Source organism: Gasterosteus aculeatus, chromosome 17 (assembly GCF_964276395.1).
Source record: "Gasterosteus aculeatus chromosome 17, fGasAcu3.hap1.1, whole genome shotgun sequence".
Classification (NCBI taxonomy): domain Eukaryota; kingdom Metazoa; phylum Chordata; class Actinopteri; order Perciformes; family Gasterosteidae; genus Gasterosteus; species Gasterosteus aculeatus.
In genome coordinates this window covers 3,180,977-3,206,265 of record NC_135705.1, presented here as the reverse complement: position 1 = coordinate 3,206,265, position 25,289 = coordinate 3,180,977, and the positions used below count along the sequence as shown (strand labels likewise).

The following is a 25,289-nucleotide window of genomic DNA, read 5'->3' as shown; positions in this document are numbered from 1 at the left end:
TTTAAAAATAAATTATGAATAATCTAATTAATTTCAAAGTTTTCAGTAAAAAATTGTTTTAACTTTGATACATAATAATATTTCATTGCAGTTTCTTTCATGCGTGTTTCTTGTATTTATAAATGTATAAAACACATTTATACAAAGAACATGTATGACAGAAACTAAATTATATATTTAGAACTTGAATGAAAAAATAATATTACTGCCATACAAAAGGTGCGGTGAATACAATCGGCCATTTTGAAATAACAGTTTTGAAAGAAAAAATGTATTACCACACTAAAGAACTGTTTTCATTGTAATAATTATCACAAGCATCTCTGCTATTAATTTTGTAAAAACTGTTTGGATGGTACAAACATAATAATGAGTTCATGTGTCTGATTGTATCTAAATATATATACTAGTTGCTGTGAGAGGATAATAGCAAAAATGTAATGGGCAAAACAACAGAAATAATCATAAAAATAAAAAAGTAATTAATGCTTTGAATTCAGACCATATGCAAAATCTGAACAAAAGATATTTTAATTTTTAAGAAACTATTATTCCATACGAAACTCATATCATGTCGCTGTTCAGGTGTTCTTTAAATTAAAATGATTATCAATATTCATATTATTATTTGTTTAAGCATAGACACAAAACAAAGAAAATAATCCCATGGGATTTTTTAATTACACTTACACAATAAATAATTTTCCACAAACATCGTACCGCATTACCGCGGCTTTTTAGCTTCGCTTCATAGCATCTGCCTGGTCAAATAATCATGTCTCCAGTCATGGTAATAATAATAGTAATAGCAGACTGCATGCTAAAATCTAATTCTCCTCGATGCAGCTTGAGTGCATTATTAGTGAGGGGGGGGGGGGGGGGGGGGGGGCGGCTGTATTTCGAGGTATGTTCTGTGTTTAGCGTATAGTCTGGTGGGATCGCTCTCACTGTAAAGCTGTGTAAAGGAACATTAAAAGTACAGTATACTGAATGCTGTATATCAGAGAAACAGAGGAGCATGAGAGCATTTATATCTATATTGTATTACCATGCAGCCATTATAGCATGGCGTGGCAGAACGATCTCTGTGGGCAGTATTAATATAATTTCTTCAACATTTTTTCCCTCTCTTCTGGCTCAAGTCAATGTTGAGTCTGTATGGGACTCATTACAGTGCAGGGAGGGGGGGGGGGGGGGGGGGGGTGGTGAAAGGGGCTTTTCTCAGCGCCTCGCCGTTTGGTTCCATCTGTGTTGTAGTCACCTGAACATGATCTGACCTCAGCCAGTCAAGTGACCTGGAATCAATACAGTCAAACTCAGTGGAGGCACATAAATCGGCCCGGCTGATTTAACCCGTGAGTGAGTCCCGCTGCAGCCGCGGCGCGGGACGTAATGAGAACAAACCATTTATTCTGGATTCTTCTTCTCTCTCATTCGGCTCTACTAGCTCCATACTTCTCGTGGCCTATCTCTCCGGGCAAGTAAACCCATTTCTGCAATTCGTCATGAACACATCTGAAAGGCAGCTTTTGTTTTTCGGTCCGCCTCAAGGTGTTCTTTACTTTCTTTGTACAAAAAGCTATTTGGCATTATTGTGTACATTGGGATTTTTTTTATTTTTTTTAATCTCTGTATTTCAAACAAAGCCCGTCTGCAGCTGCTTCAGTGACATCTGTCTCCATGCCTGTCATATGAAAACCAGCCTGTGTTTTATTATTCACCCAGCGGAACTCTGTGAAGATACTGGAATTTAACTACCAGCTTCTGCGGCAGGACTTTTTCTAAAATATGACTTGCAGGATGCACCATAAATTCATGTGTTGTTTTACGCCAGCCTTGGACGTTGGAACAGTAGAAAACACATAAAAGTTGAATGTGTTATGACTACTAATATGCATATTTACTTGCAATTGCATTCTTATTGACTGTTGGGAAACGGTTGACAGCAATGTGGCTGCCAGACTCCAACCTAAATCAACATAATGCAAACGCAACTAAATTCAAATAATTTTTGGGGATTAATTGTGACATGCCCCGCCATTTTTTTGAGCCAACATCACATCAACTGATTAAGGTTTTACGATGATTTGTGAATAAGGAAGCAGAGTTCAGCATTCTGGAGGAAGTGATCTTTCACTTTGATTCCGTTGCCCTGTTATAAGAGAATAACTGCTGTTTAGGTTGACAGGCCTGTTCGGTCACATGACGCGACGGTTAGCTGCTCTGCGTTTTAGCTGCGAGAGAGAACTATTATTAAGAGATAAATATATTGCTAAAGTACCTCCGACTTGAGCCATCAAATTATCAAGAGATTCACATTATGCAAATATTAAACATTGTTTACTGCGTAAAAACAGATCAATACTTCCATAATTAGTTACGCATTTACTGTTAGCCTTCAATTCATTTTCATGTCATCAATAGAACATCTCTCGGGTATAAACCTTTAATGGACCACTCAAGTTACGGCACACAGACATTTTTTATTTTGCATCCAGCCAAGTCATTAAATTGACTGAACAATTCCTTTGAATCACTGAAGGGCTGTTTTGAATTGAGTAGATGCACAACTACTATCATATATCTGTATATTCCACTCGAATACCAGACTGCAGTGTTTTATCAGACTGCACTCTTTTACAGCAGTCGATTGCTATAACTGTGAACAGTTGTTGTAATGGCCTTCAGATGACAGCCTTCAGTAAAAAAAACTGCCTAGCTGTGTGAAGTAGAAAAAGGTCTACGAGCTAAAGCGAAAGAAAAAAAAAGTGATTTATAAATTTTACACCTATTATGTTTCTATGCGTCAGTACACAGTGACAAATGAAAATGTATTATTCTGATTTACATATGGCATAAATCATAGAGTGCATAGTTAGAATTCCCGAACAAAACCAATTAAGGTTTAATTCATGATGTGGGCAAAAAAGCAGACCGTAATGTAAATCATTCGAATAGGGGCCTTAATCAAGAATCAAAACATACTTTCCACAATGAATTCATACAAAAATAAAAAAATAAAAAGGAAAATAAAAATAAAATGGATCAATACGTATTATGTAGAAAAGCTAACCATACTGGTATTTTATCAAAGTCTAAAATGCAAAATACAAAACATGGCTATTTACACCCTACTACTTTTAACTACACACTCCACTCAAACACAAATTGCCATGAGGTCTGAGTAGAAAGCGTGCTGCGAAACTGTAAAGTGGCCACAAAACTAAACAATAACGTTGCATATCGGAGGCAACATGCAGGCTGAGAGACTAAACTAAGCTAAACTTACTTTAATTGCTCTGCCGTCCTCGTCACCTGTTGTTGCAGCGGCACAAGTCCTTTCAGAGCACAGGGGAACTTTGCCTCGAACCCCCGCGGACACGTCGGAGCTTTGTCTCACCAAAGAATAACCAGTAGTTCCATTTCGAGTGTTTTCGGGGGTCCACCCGTTATAAATGCCCCACACGGTCCCCCAAAACACTTAATTATCGCTAGGTGAAGCAGTGCGGACCGTCCTATTGATGATTGACAGCGGGGTGACGTGAAGTGACATCGAAGGGGGGGGTTCAAGGGTTCTCTTGTCGAGAGGCTACACCGACTATTCAAATATTTCAACCGCTTCGTCGCTACTAATAAACATAACACCATTGCGTGTATTTTACAGAAGACTCGTCGGGTGAACGTTGTGCAAAAACGCGTGGCTTATTATTCACGTCGCTCGGTGCTCCCCTCCGTCTGCGCCTCTATTGGTTTCGTCCAAAGTTGGTCGGGATTTGAGTTGGTTCGCTCTGCTATCCGGGCTCGCTCTGTTGGAGGTGAAGGACCGCCTGTCCCCATCTCTGCCTGTGCTGTCAATGGCTTTCGGGACGCATTTTATTTGAATGCCTGGACAATATAAGTGACCAATGATGGATATTCTATGGATATTATGGACCATACCTGCCGTAATAGCTGTCGAAGGTAAGCCAACGTCTCCATCCCAAGCCGCATCTTGCCAGCGTTGATTTGGAGACAAAGCGCGTTAAAGACATTTAACCACATTCGCGCAGTCGGATCACTTTAAACGCAGAACGCTAACGAGGAATGAGCCACTTTCCGTCCGCGTTAATATGCATTCATGTGTTATTACATTGCCTTCATGATGCTCAGAGTCCGCCGACGGGGGACGATTGGAAAGGGGGGGGCAAAACCATGCTCCCGCATCCCCGCAGGTACGCGGATGCTGTTGCACGTTATTGGCGTTAATTGAGGGGGGGAGGGGTGGAGGGTGCAATTTGCAAAAAGCAGGTTATAAAATGTTCATTATGTCCCGTGTGTCCGTGGAGGCGTGTCACCGGGTTTCTAAGATAACGTGGACCCCCCCCCTCAGCCTCCTGGCCCCCTGTCCGAGACTAAATTTGCATTACATGCGTTTACAGTTTAACTGACCGTGCCCCCCCCCCCCCCCCCCCCCCTCCTGTCCCCCTCCCTCAGTGTTCGACAGGGCGGCGCAATGAAACAGGTTGAATGTTGAAAATGATCTTTGTGTTCGTCTGTGATGCTCAAAAGTAGTTCTTCCTCCGCACTTATTTTTTTTTTTATAGTGCTCAAATACATACACGGGACCTGTAGTACAGCTTTTATACGCACATTTACTCTGTAACCAAAAATGTATTTGCAAATGACAAAAGCTGCGTTAGTTTTAATTTATGCAGGTGAATTTTTTTTTTGCTTTAGTGGCTTCACTTCACCGTGTGAAACGATACGTTGGCCACAATGAAGCGGGGAAAGTGACATTTATCCAGGCTATTTTTAACGATGCTGCCAGAACACAAACACGTCCTCCTCCTCTGGGCACTTGACCTAAACCTCATAATTACAGGTGGAGCCGAGGAGGAACTATGTCCGATCTCAGCTATACGCGACGACCGGCAGGAAGAGAAAAAGCGCTTTTACCGTAAACTCATTTGTTTAGCGCAGCAGAGACCCGCGGGGCCCGGTGGAGGACCGGCGCACGCTTTTGGCGCACGTATTTCTGCAGACTTCCAGCGGCCGCGGCTGTTTTCGGTTACATGTTTACGGTTACATCCTGTGCGATGAAACGTGAGTCGTGGCTTCCAAACGTGTGCTTCCACATTTTACTCCGGTTTTTTTTTATCACCACACGGTGATCCGGGACACACTTATTATTCTAGGGGAATCATATGTGCAATCCAGGCTTAGCAATAAAACGAGACCGAACAAATACAGGCGCCGTTGTTCAACACATATTTCATAGCATCCATGGATTGTGTTTCTTATTTGGACGTATTGAAAATATATTGCTTTTGGTTTTTCTATTAAAAAACATTTTCCGAGCATAATAAAACAAATCAGATGTGTCAGTAAAGCTGAAGCTTTTTAAATAATACATCAAATATAAATATATCCATGGATGCATATTAGATTTACATCAAATGTCACCATTCAAGAATGATTGTGACTATGATTTATTTTCTTTTAATTACTGATATCAGGACTTCATGATTACCAGTGTAATGGTCAGGCCTGTTTATTTTCTCAAATGTATTCTCGCCGTATCGGCCAAAAACCGCAGGATGTGAAAAATGCCGAAAACAGCAACAGATTGACGCTTACGTCGCGATTCACTTCCCCGTGTTTATTGCTTCTCTCTGGACACAGTTTCGGTTTGTCCACATGGCAAAATGTTGAGTAAGCCGAGAGGCCACGGTGAGGCCCCCCCCCCCCCCCGGGACCAATCGGCACAGTTCTTCCATTTCTTGCTTCGCTCGTATTGAACACTTCGATTCGGGGGCTCTCGACGATTAGCGTCATGTTTTAATGTACAATAGGCGGTGCCTGCGGTGTCTCGCCGGCCTGTGGTGGCTTACATTTCGCTTGGTAAAAAGCAGCCCGTTCCGACGCCGACCGACCGACCGGCCGCGGGCCCCCAGCCCCCCCCCCACGCCCTCCCACCTCCATTTTAGCCTGTGAGTCGCCCCGGCCGACTGTCCAATGAAGTTGGAGAGGACGGCTTACGTACGAGAAATGAAAGAGTTGAGAAAGAGGTCACTGCGCCCATAATCCTACAAAAAAAAGAAAACTCCCAGCATGCAACAGAAAGAAGAAGCGCCGAGTGGATCGTTTTGACACATTTAGTGCCGGGGCGCTACATTTTCTCCATTGTTGTTTCAGTTTAATAGACAGTGACGTCTTTGTGTGCTGACGGGAGAACGTTACTTACTAAATTACTCTCGATATCTACAAGGTCCATAAAGGTCTGGTGAACATTAACTATCTACTATGCATTGAGCGGGACGCTAACGAAACCGCTAACGGATGAAAGGACGACAACTTGTTGTACAAATAATCAATAAATCGGGTCGGGGGCACACCGGAGGGGATTAGAGGATTACAACACAGTGGGGGGGCGGGGGGGGTCAGAATCAAGAATCGGTGTCCCAAGCATGCGTTTCTCTGCGAATAGCATCAACACTGCACACCGCGTGAAGCCCTCTCTCTCTCTCTCTCTCGCTCGCTCTCTCTGGCAGCCATGTTGGACCGCTAGAAATGCCGCTCGCTCATCAGCGGCGTTCTGCCGTTTTTTTCAAAAGGGACGTTCTGTTTGCGCCGCGGAATGTGAAGCAAGTCTAGATTGCCGATTAGTGTTAACGTAATCTGCCACCGATGCCACTGCTTATTGGTTTAGTGAACAGCAAACAGACAGACTGGCTCTTTTCCCCCACCGAATTGCGGCGGCGCTGCCGGGGGACGTTAGCGTAGCTATGTCAAACATGTCCATGAAAACACACCGTGGATTTATCCCCTCGTCAGTCCCCGCGTTCGTTGTCATCGGCAAATTCTAGTAGCCCGTTTTGTTGGGGTGAGATCAAATTTACCGTACGGATCATTTGCCCCCCCGTATTACCCCTTTTTTTTCGGGAGGATCGGCGTTGCCACGATGGGATAACAACCTCCTCCAGACTCGCAAGTTGTCGTTGGTGTCGGCAGGACGATGGAAGGACGTTGAAACCCCTTTTTTTGGTTTCCCCTCTCTCTCCTTTTTCTTTGAGGGAAGCATAAAGGGGCAGAATCCCCAGCGGATGATGTCGTAGTGGGGGGGGGGGGGGGTGGAATGAGATCACAGCGTGGAGCCCTCCAAAAATGTCTGGCAGATTTGATTGCATTTCAATGTGCGCCTGCATTCCTTCAGTGCTGCGCTCGGCTTAAAGTTGGGCAACACTCGCCAAGTTGTTTGTTTGTGTTAATTAAAAATATAATGATTAATTTAGAAGAATACATATTACTTGTTTGTATTCTTGCATATTCACCTCAGTGCTGTCTCTTGTTTTTTTGGTCCATCACAAAAACACAGTGGGATTGTTATTGTTTGATCCCGCCGAGTTTGGTCGGTGATGCTTTTCATATTTAAATCATATTTGAGTTGTTTTTTAGTGAAGAACCGACTTGAGAGTGCGACATGGAAGCGCTGCGTTTGGCGGAGGCGTAACAAAAGACGGACGGAGGTGGGCTCCGAAATAGGATTAGATTTTCTTTTTTTTAAAAAGAAGGTAAAAAAAAACAACCCAGCGCGTCCTCCGTCCGCCCAATGAGCAGATGCGGGGAGCCGGCCTGCACGCCAACCGCCGCAGTGGGCTTTCACAAAGAATCCGTCTCTATTCAAGCCTTAATCCATGCTGCCGAGGGCCCGGGCATTGTCACTTTGCATGCAAAATTTCAATTAGTGCTGGTACCAGTTGTTTCTCTTGGGCGGCGGCGGTGGGGTCTCACATTTCGGGGGACGTCAGCGGCCACCTTTTTGGGTTTGAGATTAAGGCAGAAGTGTCACCGCCTGGCCGGAGACCGCGTGAGGTCACCGGCTCCGCCGCGGGCCACTGTGCGCATTAGGCCTCGCCCCGCGGAGACGTCACTGGAGCTCTGATTAAGCTAAGCAGGAAGAACAAAAAAAAAAAAAAAAAAGGAATGCTTTTCATTAAGACCTTCACATGTGGGATTTCATTGTCGCGGGTTTCGCGTCCCGGCTCCGAAGGGCAAAGTAGTTGCACATGTTGCCGCTGGCTTCCAGCTCGCTCCACCAATTTATTAACCAAGGCCTCGGCCGAGGACGCGATGGGAGTGTTCAACGCTGTTTCCATGCTTTCGGCTGTTTGACTGCCGCGGTTCTCTCCCGTCTCGAGCCAACTCTTCATTTGTTTCCGACCCGCACATACTTGCCCTCTGGTGCTGAAGCAGTGGCAAAAAAGAGGCTCAAGTTCAAGAAATTCAAAAGTGGATTCAAAACGCTATTTAAGTAGTGCTGTAACGAAGCTTCAGGGGGTTCGCCCGTGCGGCCCTGAAGGGCTTTTGACGAGTACGCGCCGGTACTTTAAGAACGCTCTGCATTACACGCAGTCACGGAAATACCGTTTATCAGCGCGTTCGTGCTACACGAGCGCTACCATTCACGCTAACAAACGGAGCTAACAGCCAACGCGCAGAGGTTGTGTGGAGTCGCACTATGTGGCCTTCAGGCTCTGTTGCGTGAAAGTGAGTCATCAGCAAAGATGAACTGTTACATTGAGAAACTTGAATTAATAGAGTGGTTTGAAGGATGTATTTTAAAAGCAATGTAAAGTGGATGAAAGCGAATTACGACCCTATTTGTTTTAATCTTCTTTTCACACAGCGGCTCGTGCTCGCTTTGGAAAAATATGGTGCCGAAAGCCTGTGATCGACGACACGACTGAGCTGTTTCGCGTTTCTCGTAAAAGTTGATTCAAGAGCCGCTGTTGCTACAACGTCCGCGAGCACGCTGACAAGCCACCGTTGGGAACCGGGGCTCGGGTTCTGCTTGTTACCACAGCAATAATTCCCCCGGATCCACACGCTCGCTTTTGCGTATCATGTTATTCTCAAGTTTGCTTACATTCGCTTCCATGAGCGGCGCGACGAGCGGACGGATCAGTTTACCCCAAGTCCTGAATTCTGACCGCCGCACTGGGAAGGACCGTAAGAGCTTTAAACACACAGCAGAACCTACTCAAACACAACCTGGGAAACCAAGCCAGAACACCTGACGTTAGCGTGTGCGTGTGTGTGCGTGTGTAGTGAGTTAGCGCATTTTAGAGAGGCTTTTGTTATTAATAGCTTCTTGAAGAAAGAACAGGTGTTTAATCTTCTGTCTCTTTGGTCGGCAATCAGCGCCGCGACCAGCCGGTCCGATAAGGCGGCTACTCGATGCTATCGGAGAATGAAAATATTTTCATAATCAACAGGTGGCCGTCTGGTGGCTGGCGCGCGATGCCAAATGGGGACTGTGTTGGTTTGAAAAGTTCTTCAGTCGTCCGCGGTTAATTGCAAATGGGTTTTCGAACTACTATCGGAAAACGCGTGACCGAAGAAAAGATCGATCACACTGTGGTTCATTCACGAGTGTTAGGATTCATACTTTTATGGGTTTTCAGCCACGAGGAAAATCTTTGCAAGTATAGGCACGTTATTCTCTTGGCGATTGAAGTCCCACGGAAATATCTTAATGTACAATCTCATAACTGTGAACCACACAGAAGATAAAAGCTGTAACCGACCCGCTTTCCCTTACGATTAGGTTCGGTCGTGTAGGGAAAAAAAAGCAAGCAAGTAAAATCATAGTTGCACATAAACCTGAGCATTTGATCCCTTCTCAGCAGTGCCTGAAAGGTGGGATTTACTTTTTAAGTGAGTTTCTGGTTAAGATAAATACACACAACGACTTTGAAATACCGTCCCTGATTGTCTAAATCGTTTCTGCCGCTTGCGTTTTCCTCCCACATAAATCAAGCGCTCCCCCCGATACCCGCTCAGACTTTAAGCACGTGTTTGTTTTTTTAGGAACAAACAAAAGTATTTATAATCGGTGCTTCAGAGGAAGCGATCCAGAAAGGAGGCACGCAGGCATATTAAGGAACTTTAGCCCGAGAAACGATGCATTATGGGGGATAGGTGTTATTTAGCCGCGAACCGGCTGATTTCTGGAGATGTTGAGGACAAGCATGCCGTTTGATTGGAGGAGGAAGAATTGTTTCAGCGCGTCTTCGGGAAAACGTCGCGGTCCGAAAGTGAGACTAGGTCATCATTTTGGTGTTTTGTTTGTGTTTAGCGTTTGTTTGGATGTTGTGGGAGAATCTGGCTCTACCTCTGCGTGACCTCACCGACATTCCACACAGGAATCTAGATCAAGGATGTTCCTATAGCTCGCTATCTTAATTAGCACATGCTAATTTTGTAAGTCGTATTTATCAGCCGTCGGGAATAGAAATCATTAGGGGACAGTGTGATGTATTTTCAGATTTGACTCATAACAGGAAACGTGCTGGCGCTCACAATCAAAATGGCCGCACTCCGCCAAGGCCTCATTTCATTCTAGTTTCTCTAGCTTTCTCCAGCCGCCGGTTGGAAACAATGTGTTCCCGTGTTTGTTTCTTCTTCGTGTCCAGGGTATAAAATTGTTGTTCATCGAGTGACTTTCTTTTCCAATAAAAAGGGAGCGAGGAACTGATTAAATGAACCCCCCCGTCCCTCTCACACCCTTCACGTGAGCGCCGACCCACACACATGAACAATTATGCGGCTATTTGATATTCAACCCGGCGTTGCCGCTAAGCTCGGGTGAGGAAATAAAAAAAAGAGAGACAGAAGGAGGGAGAGGGAGGGAGAGGGAGAGTGTACCCTGAGAGAGGTCAGACCTCGCTGCAGAGACCCCCGTCCTCACACACCCCAGGTACTGTGACACCCGCTTTGTGAGCGCGCCCGGAGAACACAAACCCGGCGGATTAGTGTCTGGCTCTCAATGTCCCCGGGAGCGGAGCCCACGGGCCGAGACAAAGGGGCCGCTGATTGCGTCGCCATCTGCATCACAAAGGGAAGCCTTCTCTACCTGAGCCGTCACATCTATCGGCGACTCTACGCCCACGTGACCCCCCCCCGCCCCACGGCGTCCGTCCACCACGGCTCGTACCAACAGCAGGACCCCGCCGACCCCTCCTCCCTCCATTAGGGGAAACGCGCTGGTTCGTTAAGTCTGCGCCGGCGCCGAGCGCTTGTCTGTTGTGTGCAGAGCGCCTCGTGCATCTTCGCCGTCCTCATCGTCACCTCCCGCTGCAAAGGGTCACCAACGCGTTTTTTTCCCCTCCTCTTTGCAGCCTCTGGCCGTAGAAGGCCGTCAGACGTAAAAAAAAAAAAAAGGGCTAAAAAAAGAAAGAAGGCGATTGTCTCGCTGACAGAACCCGACACATCCATGACGAGGCGCTGCCAGGAAGCAGGCGCGTTTCGTCGTGACCATGTGACTGATGACAGTTGCCTTGTGTCATGCAGGCGGGGTCATAACAACACACATCAAGCCTCCCGGTTGGGATCATCTTCTCGTGCTTCGGTGCGTATTTACCATGAATAATGTTGGCCGAGTGCCGCTTCGTCATCTTCGATCCCCGTACCTTTTTAAAAAAAATCCTCTTTCCATGTTGTGTGACTCGAACATTTTCATTGTGAAACAAAAAGGCGCATAGAACTATGGAAGAAACGTCAACTGTGAGATGCTTAATGAATAAATCCAATGCGTTAAACAGGGTGTCACTTTAAAAAAAAAATCAAAAGTGAAGAGAATGACTTTTGTGTCCTAAAGTTGGTTTCTATTCACACGTCATTGCATTAGCTTGTAGAATATATGAATTAACACGAGGCAATTAGCCGATTTGCCCTCTGGCTGCGAGTCGTCTGGTTTTAGGGCAGCAGCTCCTCGTGTGTTTTCATACATTTATTAAGAAATTGAATTCTATAAGACGCACGGCAGCGGAGACAGCGGAGTACCCTAAAAGACCAGATACAAGTGAGTGAATGCATTTATTTATGCAGTCATCATCACAAACATGGAGGTTTTTTTTTTCTTTTCTTACTGATGATTCATTGAAGCTGTGGGTGTAAATAAGTGGGCAGACTCTGTTTACGTTGTTAAGAAGGGTCATGTTGAACGAAGCGTCCTTCAAATTCAAGATCAATTCATGACTGAAACCGTATTTGTAAAAGCACATTTATTTATGATTGCCTGAAGATATGGCATCTTAAGGACTAAAAGATTAGATAGAAAGATGAGATTAGCCTTTATTCAGCGGCCGGAAGGAAGATTTGTGTGTTTATAGCAGCAGAAGGAAAGAAATAAGCAGAAAAATAAGGATAATTAACAAAAAGTAAGTAACGTAAAAAAAAAAGAAGATGAAATTGCACTCACTCAGTTTCAAGGCCGGCTGGAAACATACACTGAAGGTTAGCTAAGAATTTAATGTTGTAAAGTTAAAATATATCAAATAAGTTAAAAAGAAAACCTTGTGAGATGAGGGACCCTGAATTTCCAAAATACCAAATAATTTCCTGGATTCAGGACTCTGGAGCCGTCCTCAGCTTTGGCGACTGTAATTTAGCTCTTTTATGTGCATATTTTGGACAAATCATTTAAACGAAGTCACTCACGGGGAGATTTCTGTCCCTCAAGGCGCCAACGGCGATCGCTTCATCTCAGAGCATCAGGAGGAGGAACGCAGCGAACGTTACCGCGGTTTCCCCCGCGAGCCGTTATTTCATTCCTAACAGACGGATCACTTCGGATGAATGAAAGGCGGCGTCTGTGTTCTCCCCCTGACCTCCCACCGCCGCCATCGCTCCGCCTCGGCTTCCACTTCCACAAAATCAATAACCCGGCCTGTGCAAAGATTACTACCCTCCTCCCTCCTCCTCGTGGCGACGTGCACGCAGCCCCATCAATTCGACACTTCATTGCAGCCGTTTCACATTCAGCGGAGCCGGTGATGAATGCTCCATCCGGGCGGAGAAACTTTACCTGAATCTACATAATCACTCCTCTGAAAGTGGATCCCGTGTTGGGGGGGGGGGGAGCAATCAGCAGCATCTCGCTCCTGTTCACGCCGTAACACGTTGTCGCCGCCCCCCCTCCTTTTTGTTCAAATAATTCATTGTTATTTTTTTATTCTAATTCCAAAACCTGTCAAAGACTTTCCGGCCGGAAATGCGAGACCTCCGATCCGCGTCCTCCTCGACCGTCTGGAATCACAATTCGGCCTCACAATACGAGAGCCAGGTAGCGCCGTGCGAGCAGACGGCCAAATGATAATGTTTTCCATTCATCCCTGTGGCGGGGGCCCTTTTCCCCCGGGGAGGGAGAACAATGGATCAATGCCGTGGGGCAAGCTGGAAAATCCATAGAGGATCTCGGGAGTGCCCGCTGCGCCTGTGAAATCAATGCAGAGATCCAGCTGAGACCATTAAATAAAATGACTGTCATATGATAGGGTTTAACATGTTGAATATTATTATTCATACGGTCCGAGTCGCTGTTTCATCTGCGAATAATGCAAGCAGGCGTCAGTGATGGCGGCACAGCGCTCCTTGCAAGCCATCCGTCACGCGCGCGACCTGCGGGAAGGTCGTTAAGTTAAGAAAGAGAGTTGAATAGATACGAGCTTCAGTGTATTTGTCTGTTGCCTCCTGCTTTATTACTGTCGCAGCACTCGGATGAGAGCTGGCAGCCGGAGCTTTGGGACATTTTCCTTCCAACTCACGTCCAATCCTCACTCGTTCATTTGGAAAGAGGGATTAGTGAAGGACTTTCTTGTGATTAAATGATGATTATTTTCATCCCTCATGAATCTGCCAGTCTTCTTCGTGATCAATTGGGTGTCTTTTAAAAAATAAGGAAACATTTTTTTCACAAATTCTATTTTGAGTTACTTGTCCAGCAAACCGTCCAAAAAAACACACATATATTCAGTTTTTTTTTATTATGTACGTCAGAAAAAGCAACAAATCCCCACATTTACATTCTCTGCCCGTAGAATGCCATAAATGATAAATCGCAAGTAATGAATCATTGATCTCATTTGTTTGCTTGAAGACTCCGTTAGTTGACTAAGCATCAACGTTTTGCAACCGCTTCCATTTTCGTCCACTGACCTTTTCATGGGAGTAGATTTCGATTTCGCCACTTTGTTGTCAGTTTACACAACGTAATAGCCGCGCAAAACCTTCCAACAACATACATGTTCGTGGAAATGGGAGCAGAGGGGCGGTGGGGGGGGGGATCAGGGAGGGGGGGGGCGTCACTCACAGGCTTTCTGCACCTCCTGTGAGCACCTTTAGAAATGGTTTGGTGGTCGGGGCTCCACGCGGCGCCAGTCGGAGTGATTGAAAAATCATGTTTGGGATTAGCCGTCTGTCGTCATCCGTTTCAGGCCCCCGTCGAGAGGGGGGGGGGGTCACTGCACTCTCTCTGCCTGCATGCGTGTTGAGAGATGCGACAGGTAGAGGGGTTGGGGGTGGTGGGGGGGGGGGCACATGCTGTAAACAGCATTTGACCTCGTGACCTGCACATGCAGGCGAGCTCTGTGGCCTCGACCCGCTCACGTGGGAGAAGCGATGGCTTCGCCGCTCCAGACGTCCCTCGGGCATCGAGTCGGCTTCCAGAGCTTCAGCACAAAGAGAAGCTTCACGTCTAAATCGACCTAGAAAAGAGTGTTGCGCTGGTCGTTTGGTCGTTTCGCCTGACTGAGCAAAATGGAAATGCTCTGGGTGGTTTTTTTTTATATGTGACTTTACTTAATGGGAACTTTACTTCCCATTATTATAAGAACCAGCAAGAACAGCACATTACGCCAGAAGAAACAACATACACAAATCCTTTGATCTTAGCGCCTACGTTAATATGTCCTATTTTTCCAAAATGGTAATTGAGACCCATAATAGTCTCCAGTGGTTTTTCTTCTTATAGGTTTTCACAGATACTAGTCTCTCTAGTCTTGTCTGGGTGTGTGTCCCTCTAACACACACGCACACAAATGTGTGCACACAGTTTCAAACCACCTGCAGCTTTTAGGCCGTGACGCTTTTATTTTGCTTCTCGCCATTAACATGGAAACCAGAGGCCTGAAGCGGGATTAGTTGAGAGGGGGTGTGAAAAACAGGTCACTTTGCCCCCCCATGCTTTTACTCCACCGCGTGTCTTATCGCTGTGCTTCGCACACGCTGAGAGATGGCGGCGCAAAAGGAACACAACCAGGCGTTCCTCCTCATCGGTGCACACGTCAGAGCCTGAGGCAGGTGTCTCGAGAGGCCCTAAAGTGTCCGTTTGTGGAGTGGAGATTGTGTCTACCAGCAGCCTCTTGAGGCGGCGGGAATGCGCTTCTGTCTTGGATTGTCCTCGTTCCGTCTGCTGGAATTCTCTTTACGTCCCCCAGAAGTCAATAAATCCCACGCTCTGTCAAAAAGACGAGAAAAAGCTGGAATGCGGGGTTGTTGCTGGTTGCTTTTTCTGCCTGCGTAAATGAAGGGAGAGTCTGAGTGACTTTAACAACCAGGAAGCCTCCAGCAGCACATTCGTGAAGTGGAAAACGAACGCACCAGCAGCATTTCACCCAAGTAATGAAGTCAGACGGCGAGACGCGGGGCGACCTGACGAACCCGGTGAGCGATGTTTCCAAAGGCCACAAAGAGGCCGTGCAACCCGCAGCGACTGCGCCGAAGTGTCTCGCTGCGCGGCTGGACGCCACGGACGCCCCCCGCAGACTCAAACCGACGGCGAGGATCCGGACGGGCGCCGATGGCCAGCTCACTGGAACGGGGGAAACGGTCACGGTCGGTTTCGAACAGACGCGAGCCGTCGGCGCGCTGATGCGTTGGCTGCAACGCCACTTCAGAGGTGAAGTGAAGACGACGAGGCCGCGCAGTTTCGTAAAGCGACGACTTCGGCCATCTTCCCCTCCAAATCCGTCCCGTGGAACCCCCCCACCTTGGCTGGTTTCTCTCCGTCTCACCGCCCGTCCTCCCTCGCTAACGTGGAGCCACAGCCGCGTTGGTAGAAACACATCACCTGTCTGGGAGTAGGAGTCACGGGCCGGCGCCAAATGATTTAAGGGCTCTTAGCTGCGTTGTCAGGAGAGAGATGATTGTGCACGTGGCCGTAAAGAAACATATGTGCCGGGAACAGATGTGTGCGGTGAACGGTGTTGTCCCCCCCCCCCCCCCCCCCCCCCCCCCCCCCCTCCTCCCCACCCCACACGTTTTTTTCCTTTTCTCACTTGTGTGCACAGCTGCGCGGAGGAAGAGTCGAGTCGGTTTCACGGGGAGGGACGAGGTGAGAACCAGCAGGACTGATCGAGGCGACTGAAACCGCCTCTCAGCTCGTCACCGGCGAATTAGATCTGATGGAGCGGCTTTGGTACGAAGACGAGTCGCAGATCAATAATATCACGCTGGAGTATTTGTAGCTCAAGTGGGAGTATTTTTGGAGCTTTACCTTTGTTTGGTTTTCCTCCGCTCGGAACGTCTTCCTTCATTTCTGTTGAATCAACTTTCTTTACGGGCCCCAAAAAAACATCAAATTCCCCCAGTAATTGCGTTTTAGAAATTTTTAAATGTTGCTCTTCTAAAAAACATCAGCCACGACATAATTGAATTCGCTGCCAGCGAAGCCTTGTTTGGGGGATTTGTGAAAGCTCGCTCTTCTCATTGCGTGTTTCATTTGGAATATCCAAGAGGGGTAAAACGGCTTTGCAAACTACATTATCTCACATTTCTTCATGTGTTTTTCACGGAAAGCTGCGAAGCACACGGACAGATAACTTAAGATCGTCTCTTTTTTTCGTTGTTGCCGTTTCCCAAACCCCTAGTCGGCCTCAGTCAGCGCTGTCTCCACCACATCCCTCCCTTCAGAGTCCAAGCCCCATTCCTCTCTGCCTGGCTGTAGTCCCGGCTTCAGTCCCCACCGTCCTCCCCCGCCTGGCCCCGTCTCCCTCCCTCCCTCCCTCCCTCCCTCCCACCGCGGCCCAGATCTCTGCTCGACTCCCAGTCGCAACCAAAACACATGCTTGGTGGGACGGCTTCACGCATTGTGCACACACTTAAAACATTTCCGCGCTGTCCGGGTCTTTGAGCAGCCGAAACCAGCTGGGCGAGACGTTCAAGGACGTCCTGACGCGAACGGGACAGAGCGTTGCCCTTGTGTGTGTGTGTGTGTGTTGACCAGACCGCTCTATCCGGGCAAAGGGACGCCCTCTCATTGGTTAAGAGCGTGTGAGGCTAGCAGCGGCTGGGGGGGACTGTAGAAACAGGCGGGTGGGGTTGGGGTGGGGGTGTATTCTCCATCATCGACACAGTCAATCGCTCCTCGGGGACGCGCTCTGGAGAAGGTGCAAGGTTGTGTCAGAAGCAAACGTGTGGTGGGGTTTAGCGAACAGGCTTTCATTATGTCCGAGCTCCGCAGCTGGATTGCAGATTTCACCCCCCCCGCCCCTCCGGCAACCGAGGCAGGCGCCGCCACGGAGGTCCGGGGCGGGGCGGGCGGCCTTGACGGGGGGGACTAGCGTGTTGCAGAATTTACGACGCATCGTTCGTTGTTGCTGCAAATCAAATACAATCAGGAAAACAATTTATGCAGAAATCCGAAGCCGTAATCGTCCTACGCGCCACTCGTCTGAAATGTCACACCGGTATCTCTCTACAGACGCAGTAGGTGGGGGAAAGCGAAACGGTGATTAACCACTTCAACGTGGCCTCCGTCAAGTTTTTGTTTCATTGAGCCCCTCGTCACGCACTTTTTTTTAACCTCGGGCGTCCGGCTCTCTCTGACGGTGCGGCGCAGGATTCCAGCTCTCAGTGGGCGATAACGGGCTCCGCTTTGGCTCTTTAATCAAACGGGAGCCGGGCCTTTTGGCAGACTTCAAATGGAGGCAAAGGAGCCATGAATAGTCGGCGAGAATTCATTCAGACCGTCTCGGCGGCGGACGATCCCCGTTTTGAATTATCGCCTTTTCTCTTTTTTTTGTGCGCCTTTTTTGGCTTCCATAATTATCCCAAATGCTGTGAGGCAGAGGAGTGTTTTCTTTTTGATTTGCCCTCCCGAGGCCGCTGTCACGCAGGAAAAAACAACAACAACTTTAGTCATTCATGTGTTCAGCATGCTGTGCTCTCCCATCGCTTCCCATCGCGTATTCCTCCACGCTATTCGAGGCGGGGTTACACGTGGACTAGTCGGCAGTCAATCACAGGGCCGACCACCATTCACACCCCTACAGTCACCAGGGAAGCCATCCTGCGCGTCTTTGGCCCGTGGTGAGGAGGCCGGGGTCCCCGGATAGAACCCAGGGGAGAACATGCAACCTCCACCCGGCTGCTAAACGTGATGCAGGATTATTTATGTATTGTACTATGTATTTATGTGTCATTTTAAGTGTGTCATTTTGACGTTGATGATTTCTCCCCCCCGAGCGAATTAACCCGCCGCGACGCGCTGGCTGCTGTCCTCCATCTTGGCGGGGGAAACTGCGCCGGGCGGCGAGGGGTTAATCCTCACCCGCCTCCCACCTCCTGAAAACACACACCGTCACAGCCCAAGAGAGCAGATCCATTTAGCTCACCGGTCTCCGGTCTGAGATCCGCCGAGGGACTCGGCCGCTAAAACAACACTCAAAATCTCGAGTTAACGGCGACCGAACTGCCTCCGCCTCGTCAGCAGCGGTGTGTAATGTGCCGATTATTAAAGCCAAGCGTGGCAGGACGGCGTCCGAGCCATAAATCACACCGACACAAGATCTTGTTTGCTCGCAAAAACCGCGGGGAGGGAAATCATAACTAATGTGCTCATTAAAAAGGGGGAAGTCAGCGCGTCCTTTTTCTGGTGGCGCTTCCTTTTATTGCCTGATGGCCGCCGGCCTCAGGAGACGGGCTCAGCTGCGGGCGGGCCGCGGTTCATTTTCAGACTCCGGGGGCAGAAGTGGGCGGTGCTTACGTCGGCGGTATTTTAGATGGTCACCTTTTTTCTTTTTTTGTCACGATCAACACATCTTGTCCTCCTTTTGAGGTGGCGGTCTGGGGAGCAGCGATGTTACATAGCGGAGCGCGTTTAACATTCAGCAACTTCATGAGACACAAACGTAGCATTTCTAGAGTGGCCGGCGGAGGGATTTTTCCTTTTTTATCAGTCATGTAGGGAAATAAGTGTTTTTCATTCACTTACCAGATATTTATTATCCAGAGTCACTCTACGAATAGCAGCGTTCTATGTCGGGTTAGTTAACGGGAACCCTAACGTGCGGCAGTGATCAATCATTTACAATAATCATGATACTTATTTGTACAGCACCTTTCATGCAGATGCTCTGTAACTCAAATTGCTGTAGCTGCATTTTTGTTGCCCCGGGCAACAAGAGGTATTGCACGCTTGTAGTTGGGTAAAAAGGGGACTGTGGGGGTAGCTTACTAATTTTTGAACCCTTGAGGCCTATCTGGCCTCCTACCCTACGTGAGTAAGAGTTGTTTTTTTTTAATTGCTCCACTTTCCGCTGCTCTTTGTGTGCAGGGAGCGAGATGGAGACAGACAGAAGGTTGGATAAGCGTTTAAAAGGGAGCGTAATAACCCTCGGCATTAACGGCGTAACCACAGGGGAAAATATCGCCCTATAATTTCGGCTCGCCGTGTTCTAGCTTTTTTTTTCCTCTTTGTTCCCATCCTCTTAATACGCTAAGTGACATGTCTGCTGGCGTTGACTCAAAGGAGCCCTGCCCTTGTTTCACATGGACTGGGAGCGGGTCGGCGGGGGGGGATTCGGTCGGCTCTGGTTGATCGTTGCTTCACATCGAGCGTTTCTTGGAACCGATACGCACACTTGAAGCCGACATGTTTACGGCGCTCTGAAGGAAAATCCACAGATTAGTGCAGAGATTTGATCGGCGAGCCGCAGTATCCATTGATGGGCTCGACGTAGTCATTAGTGAGAGCGGAGAGGCCTCGCGCTACTGATTTCCATACCTTTCGCGGGGGGCGGGGGGGAGACCAACAAGTCATTCAGCTGTCTGATGTCTAAGCTACACTAACCTCATCTCAAAAATGACTTATTCCTTTAGTCATTTTACTAAAATGACCATTAATGGAAAGGTCTCAAAGTCTCGAACTAAAAAAGAGCATTTATTTCATTTAAAAAAAATATGCAGATTATTCCCGCTGTTGATGATATCCGTGTCCATCACAACTCTGCTGAATCCCACCTCCTCTTCAGCCCCCGCCATTGATGTGGATTGGCATGCCATTCATTCGTTAAATGAAGGCAATCTGGCTTTTATAGAATAATTGCTCATTCAGCGTGGTCCTGGAGGCCGATTGCGTTTTCGTATCATTATCGCAAAATAAACACGCGGGTAACAAGAGATCGGCGGATATCGGCCGTGACCCGACTCCAGTCTGATTGTTGAATAAATGCACAGACAAAACCACTAAATGCATAATCATTCAGGGCCGCTGATTTGGCTTAATGGCACACGGAGGTCAGAAATGCTATAAAAGGCTTTGCCCACCTGCACGCTGGAGAATTTAAATGAACAAAAATACACGAGGGTCATTTAGTGTATTTGTGTTGTGTGTGTGTGTGTAATGCGTCTGGAATCACCTGGCACTTGCTCTTCAGGATTGAAGGGACTCTAACTAGAAGTTTAATTCTGTGTAGTGACACTCTTCCCACACCTGGTGGATAAACGCCACCCTTATCTGTATGATTATCCATGCAGGTTTTTTTTTTTGGGGGGGGGGGGGGGTCATTAATACCATTTCAATTCCACAAAAAGACGTCTTTCAGGTCAAAGCCGATGCTAAAAATAGCCCCGGTGTTCCGTAGAAAAGGAGCCACTGTTTCCCCTCCAGTCGCAGGAGCTCGGCTGCTGCTCCGTCTCTCTCTTTGTTCTTGCTTGCAAACACAGGGAGGAGGTGGTGGTGGGGGGGGGGGTCGGGGAGAAGGCGGGTGCTGATGTAGCCGCCTGCTGACACCAACCAGCATGTGTTGAGTGTCCTTTCTCTCCCTGCAAAGTGAACTGGGGATAAATATTGGTCCCCTCTGGGTGTAGAACCGGAGAGAACAAAAGGCGAGGACACGTATGAGGCTTTGTTTACCGACGCTCGCTGCGCATTGAAAATACGCAGCTTCATCTTTCCAAAAGGTTTCGAACGCCTCTGATCCGCTGTACCGCTTTGCGCATTTAGTCTAATATTGACTTCATCTAAAACGAACATTAGTCGAGTACCTTGCTGTAACCCAATGATCTCTCCCCCCCCCTCTTCCACGCCGCTTGGTGTAATAGCCAGTATCCACAGAATGAACGCATTTAACTCCAATCAATGGGATTTATGTCTCCCGTAAAAGGCAAAGGTGTCTTTTCTCTCTTGAAAGTGCTGTTTTGGCCGCCTTCCAGCATAGATGGAATCCATAGCGCTGTATGATGAATCGTTATTTTCCCAGACGCCTGCTTTAGGATTCACACATCTCTCCCGAGTTTGAAAGGGCCGCAGCGTCGTCCCGCATTAAGCGGCAGCAAAGCGGATTCAAGCGGAGATTTTACCTGCCAACTGCACGTCACGGGGATGAAGCAGGGCAGACATGAACCAAACAAATGGAGCTGGACCTCAGGGGTTTAACTGGAGAGCTTCCACGCATCGCATTCCGACGTGCTCAAAGTCTCCGGCCCACGCCTCCTGTGCGAGCGGCGCCTCTCGGAGTCTAGCCGAGTGCTGCTGATGAAGCCATTACGCAGCGAGCTCGCCTCCCCTTATTTCTCCAGATTAGACACCGATTCTCGATGGAGAAGACGCTTCCACGCTTCCCCCGACTGAGTTTGATTGACACACGGTTCCTCCAATCATCTGCCGAGCATCTTTTTCAAAGTGCCTGCTCCACCTTCGCTTCAACCAGAGAACCGTATTCAGTCTCCAGCGTCCAGAAGTCGCCACATGGTCCACGTACTCCGTAAGACCGAATGCTTTTAACCCACTTTTACATGGATGGGGTTAAAACTGAGACCTTTCTTCCCAATTACAAAATGATGATGCTGCAGATCAATACTATTTATCCACTATTCCTCAGGGAAAAAGATGGAGAATGGGCCCAGATGCCACACATCCTCAGCAAAGAGCACTTTCAGGGATTCTCATTGCGTGCTAACGCACTAATGATTTATCATGGTAGGAAACTCTGCTCTTTATTTGAAGAAGCTAATTCAATTGTTCTCATTTGAACCAAATGGCGTCCGCTGCGGTAACATCAACACGAGCCCGAGGTGAATGGAAACATTTGTCCCATGAAAGATATACAAACACACTAAACACATAAATAAAACAGCAGCATCTTATTTAATTAATTTTAAATTGATCACTGACAGAGGTCTAATTGACGCACAGTGGCTTGGGTCCTGACCTTTGACCCTCTCTCTGACTATTTTTATTTGCAGTAGAATACAAAGAGAAAAGTTGCATTTTATTGACTCCATCACAACAGCAACATACCTTCATGCATGTCTGCTATGAATGCAGCAGCAGACTGTCGGGTGGAGGGGGTGCAGAGGGGGGGGTGTGGTGGCTGTAATCGGCTCCACATCAGTCCGAGGCCCGATACCATTCTGTGTCCTGCTGCAGCCTGGCGGTGCAGTTGTTTGATGGAAAGGTCCACGCTGCCGGGATACGGTCCAAGCCGGGATATGGGACTTCCGAAATATGAGATTTCATTATCTGATAAAGGAAAGATTGGACTTTCCCAGCCAATTTATTTATTGTGCTCGGGAAGTAAATTGGAAATGGAATGCGTGCGACAACACCCGTCTAAATGAACTTACAGTTTGCAACAAGGCCAATCGTATCAAATAGACGCCAACCCCTAACCCCTCTTTCTGCTGGTTGGAATTAGTTTGCGGTGTGAGCACCTTTACGTCCAACAGGCCGACGGTCTCTCCGTCCATCTACGGCCGGAAAGCACCGGGGAGAACAAGTGAGCAATGTGGAATTACTGCGCGCTGCTCCACCAACGACGGATGGCGAGAGAGCCCTCATGTTGGGCTCAAGTCCTATTGTCATCGATGGGGACGCTGAATTGAAGGAGGGGGATATTTTAACAGCCACTTGACGTGATTGTGTCTCACATCAAATCAGACGACAATGTGAGATTATATGAGGAAGTGAAATAGTACTTGTGAGGTGCTTCTTACTTCTTCTGGTGAATGTCAGGGTTGATTTTGAAAAGGGGGGGGGGTTGCAGGTTTGTGTCTATGCACCGTGCCTGGGACCTCATTTGCCTAATCTTGGGAACTAGAGTGGAAGCTGCGTATAATGAGGACTAAGGCTCGTCTGGGACGGCAATGTGGGGTTGGATCTGGCGGGTGGCGAGGGGGGGGGGGTTGGGGTGCTGAAAGACATGAAGGTATTAATCGGACAAAGGGGCAACCGAGAAGTTTATGCAGAGCGCCTGTTGAATGGTCAAGCATCTTTTTTTTTTTTTTTTTTCCTCTCACATTTGCCTTTGTGCGAATCAAAAGACAGGAAAAGAGTGAGAGACAGAATGCCGGCGATGCTTTTTAAGGTTCCCGAGGAGAAAACGCCGGGCCGTGATGTCACACGCCGAGCAATGTGCTAATTTTCCATGAAGGATGAATCCTCCGCGTTTCCGCTTCGTTGAGCCCAAAGAAGGAGAAGAAGAAACAGTTGCCGTAACAATAGACTCCGGTCACTCTTTCCCACTCAACAAACTTTAGCAGTTAGAATAGAATTTAGGGAAGACCAACATGAACGCTGTTTTATATTCATGTGGAATACATTGTGAGATGAAAAAAGGAACCGGCCGCGGGTGCAGAACCCTCTCGTATGAGAGTACATCCGATGCAAACATTGCTTCATTAACTTTGCAAAGCTGAAAAGGGACAAATGTATACATGCAAATCAATTAAATCGATGCTTGTTATTGAAATAATAAATCCTACACTGGCATCTTGGTAGAAAAAAGTCATGTGAATGCAGTAACTGATTTGTGAAAACCTAAACATCTTCTCCAGGACCTGATTTAACTATTCTATTACCACTGTTAGTATTCAGGGCCCAATGGTGAAGGCAGAGTTCCTGGACCAGAAGGTCTTCTGCCTTCGTTACATCCAAAATGGCAACCGCTCCGCTCCGAGTGACACCAGAAAAACGAGCTTCGTGGCGACGGCGGCGAAGCAGAACCGCTTCGACTCGCCTGCACTGACGACGAACAAAGAGTCTCCATCATCGGCGTTTGCTTTCCTCCGAGTTATGCGCCCCCCCCCGTCCACATCTGCCTGTGTGTAATCAAACACCTTTCCTGACTTGCTGACGTCTCAAGGACCACGGCGGCCTCCGCAAACACACAAAAGGCGCGTTCTGCCGTGTGCATGGACACTGGGAACACGCCAAGACCACCGCCAACCCAATTTAGTAATGATACGAGCATTATCCAGTGTAATCTAACAGTGAATTAATTACAACCCCCCCTATGCTCCCCCGGCCCAGATGACCGCAGTTTGCGTTTCCGTTCGTCGGGCTGGATGTTGGCGTCAACAAATTTGCAATACTTTTCTCTGTGCAGCTTGAAAAGTGGCAGGTGGTGTGATCTACAAAGCAAAAGAGTCACAGAATAAAAAATAAAAAACCCTCCAACTAAGTGACCTTGGCGAGCAAAAAAAAAAAAAAACCCTGATCAAATATTCATTTTAGTTTGCATAAAATCTGCCAAAGGTGTGAATGCATTACCGCGCGGCGCCAAGGTCGGCGGACAACGTGGCCCACAACTTCCACAGAATGAGTACGCCCTCATAAATAACCAGCAACGGCAGGCGAGTTTGACTTTGCTGTAATTAGTTCCGACCGGCGCCCTTAGAAAACGGAGACCGTTGTTTAAACGCGACATTGGAAATTGTATTAAAGCTTCAGGGTGAAAGGGATTTTTAATTGACGCGAACCCAATCAGTGTGTGTCAAAAAAAAAAACCCAAAAGAAATGTGGACGTTGCCAGCATTGTCCTTCCACATCCATAGAAGCTGCATTCAATCAAACGGCCGTTTCCTGGAACCTTTTTGTGCAGAGAGGAGCGTTGAATGAATCCGTCACCCCCCCCCCCCCCCTCCCACCCCCACGGATTGGCCTCGCTTCAATCGGGCCGGTTGGTTACTCGCAGTCAGCGGCAGAGCGGTAGAAAAGCATTCTTATTCCTGCTCCGGGTTTATTGTGACGGCCGTCTGCAGCCTCTGAGTCAGCCAAGTAAATCCCGGATTAAAACATACGCATCCTCCATTGTCGAGGAGGAGCGGCAGAAGAGGCCGCCTCCCTCCCTCCCTCCTCCCTCCCTCCTCCCTCCCACTCCCCGCCTCCAACGGCGAGTACAGCATGCGCGACAGGACACGAGGTCAGCGTCAGAACGGGCTCAACGTATGCAGGCGCACGGCCCGGC

General features: G+C 47.8%; 2 protein-coding genes across 6 annotated transcripts in view; one reads left to right on the top strand and one right to left on the bottom strand.

Annotated features, from left to right (window-relative positions):
* Positions 1–3,490, bottom strand: part of lactbl1b (lactamase, beta-like 1b) — a 31,834-nt gene extending 28,344 nt beyond the window's left edge. The window contains exon 1 of the mRNA XM_040204845.2: positions 3,290–3,490. The gene's annotated coding sequence lies outside the window, so the exon portion shown is untranslated. The remainder of the gene's footprint in view (positions 1–3,289) is intronic.
* A 167-nt stretch (positions 3,491–3,657) lies between these two features.
* ephb2b (eph receptor B2b) overlaps positions 3,658–25,289 on the top strand; it is a 95,326-nt gene continuing 73,694 nt past the window's right edge. For all 5 annotated transcript variants that reach the window (XM_078092810.1, XM_078092808.1, XM_078092807.1 and 2 more), the window contains exon 1: positions 3,658–3,960. In XM_078092810.1, the coding sequence (XP_077948936.1) occupies positions 3,906–3,960 (55 nt within the window). In that variant the 5' untranslated portion in view covers positions 3,658–3,905. The remainder of the gene's footprint in view (positions 3,961–25,289) is intronic.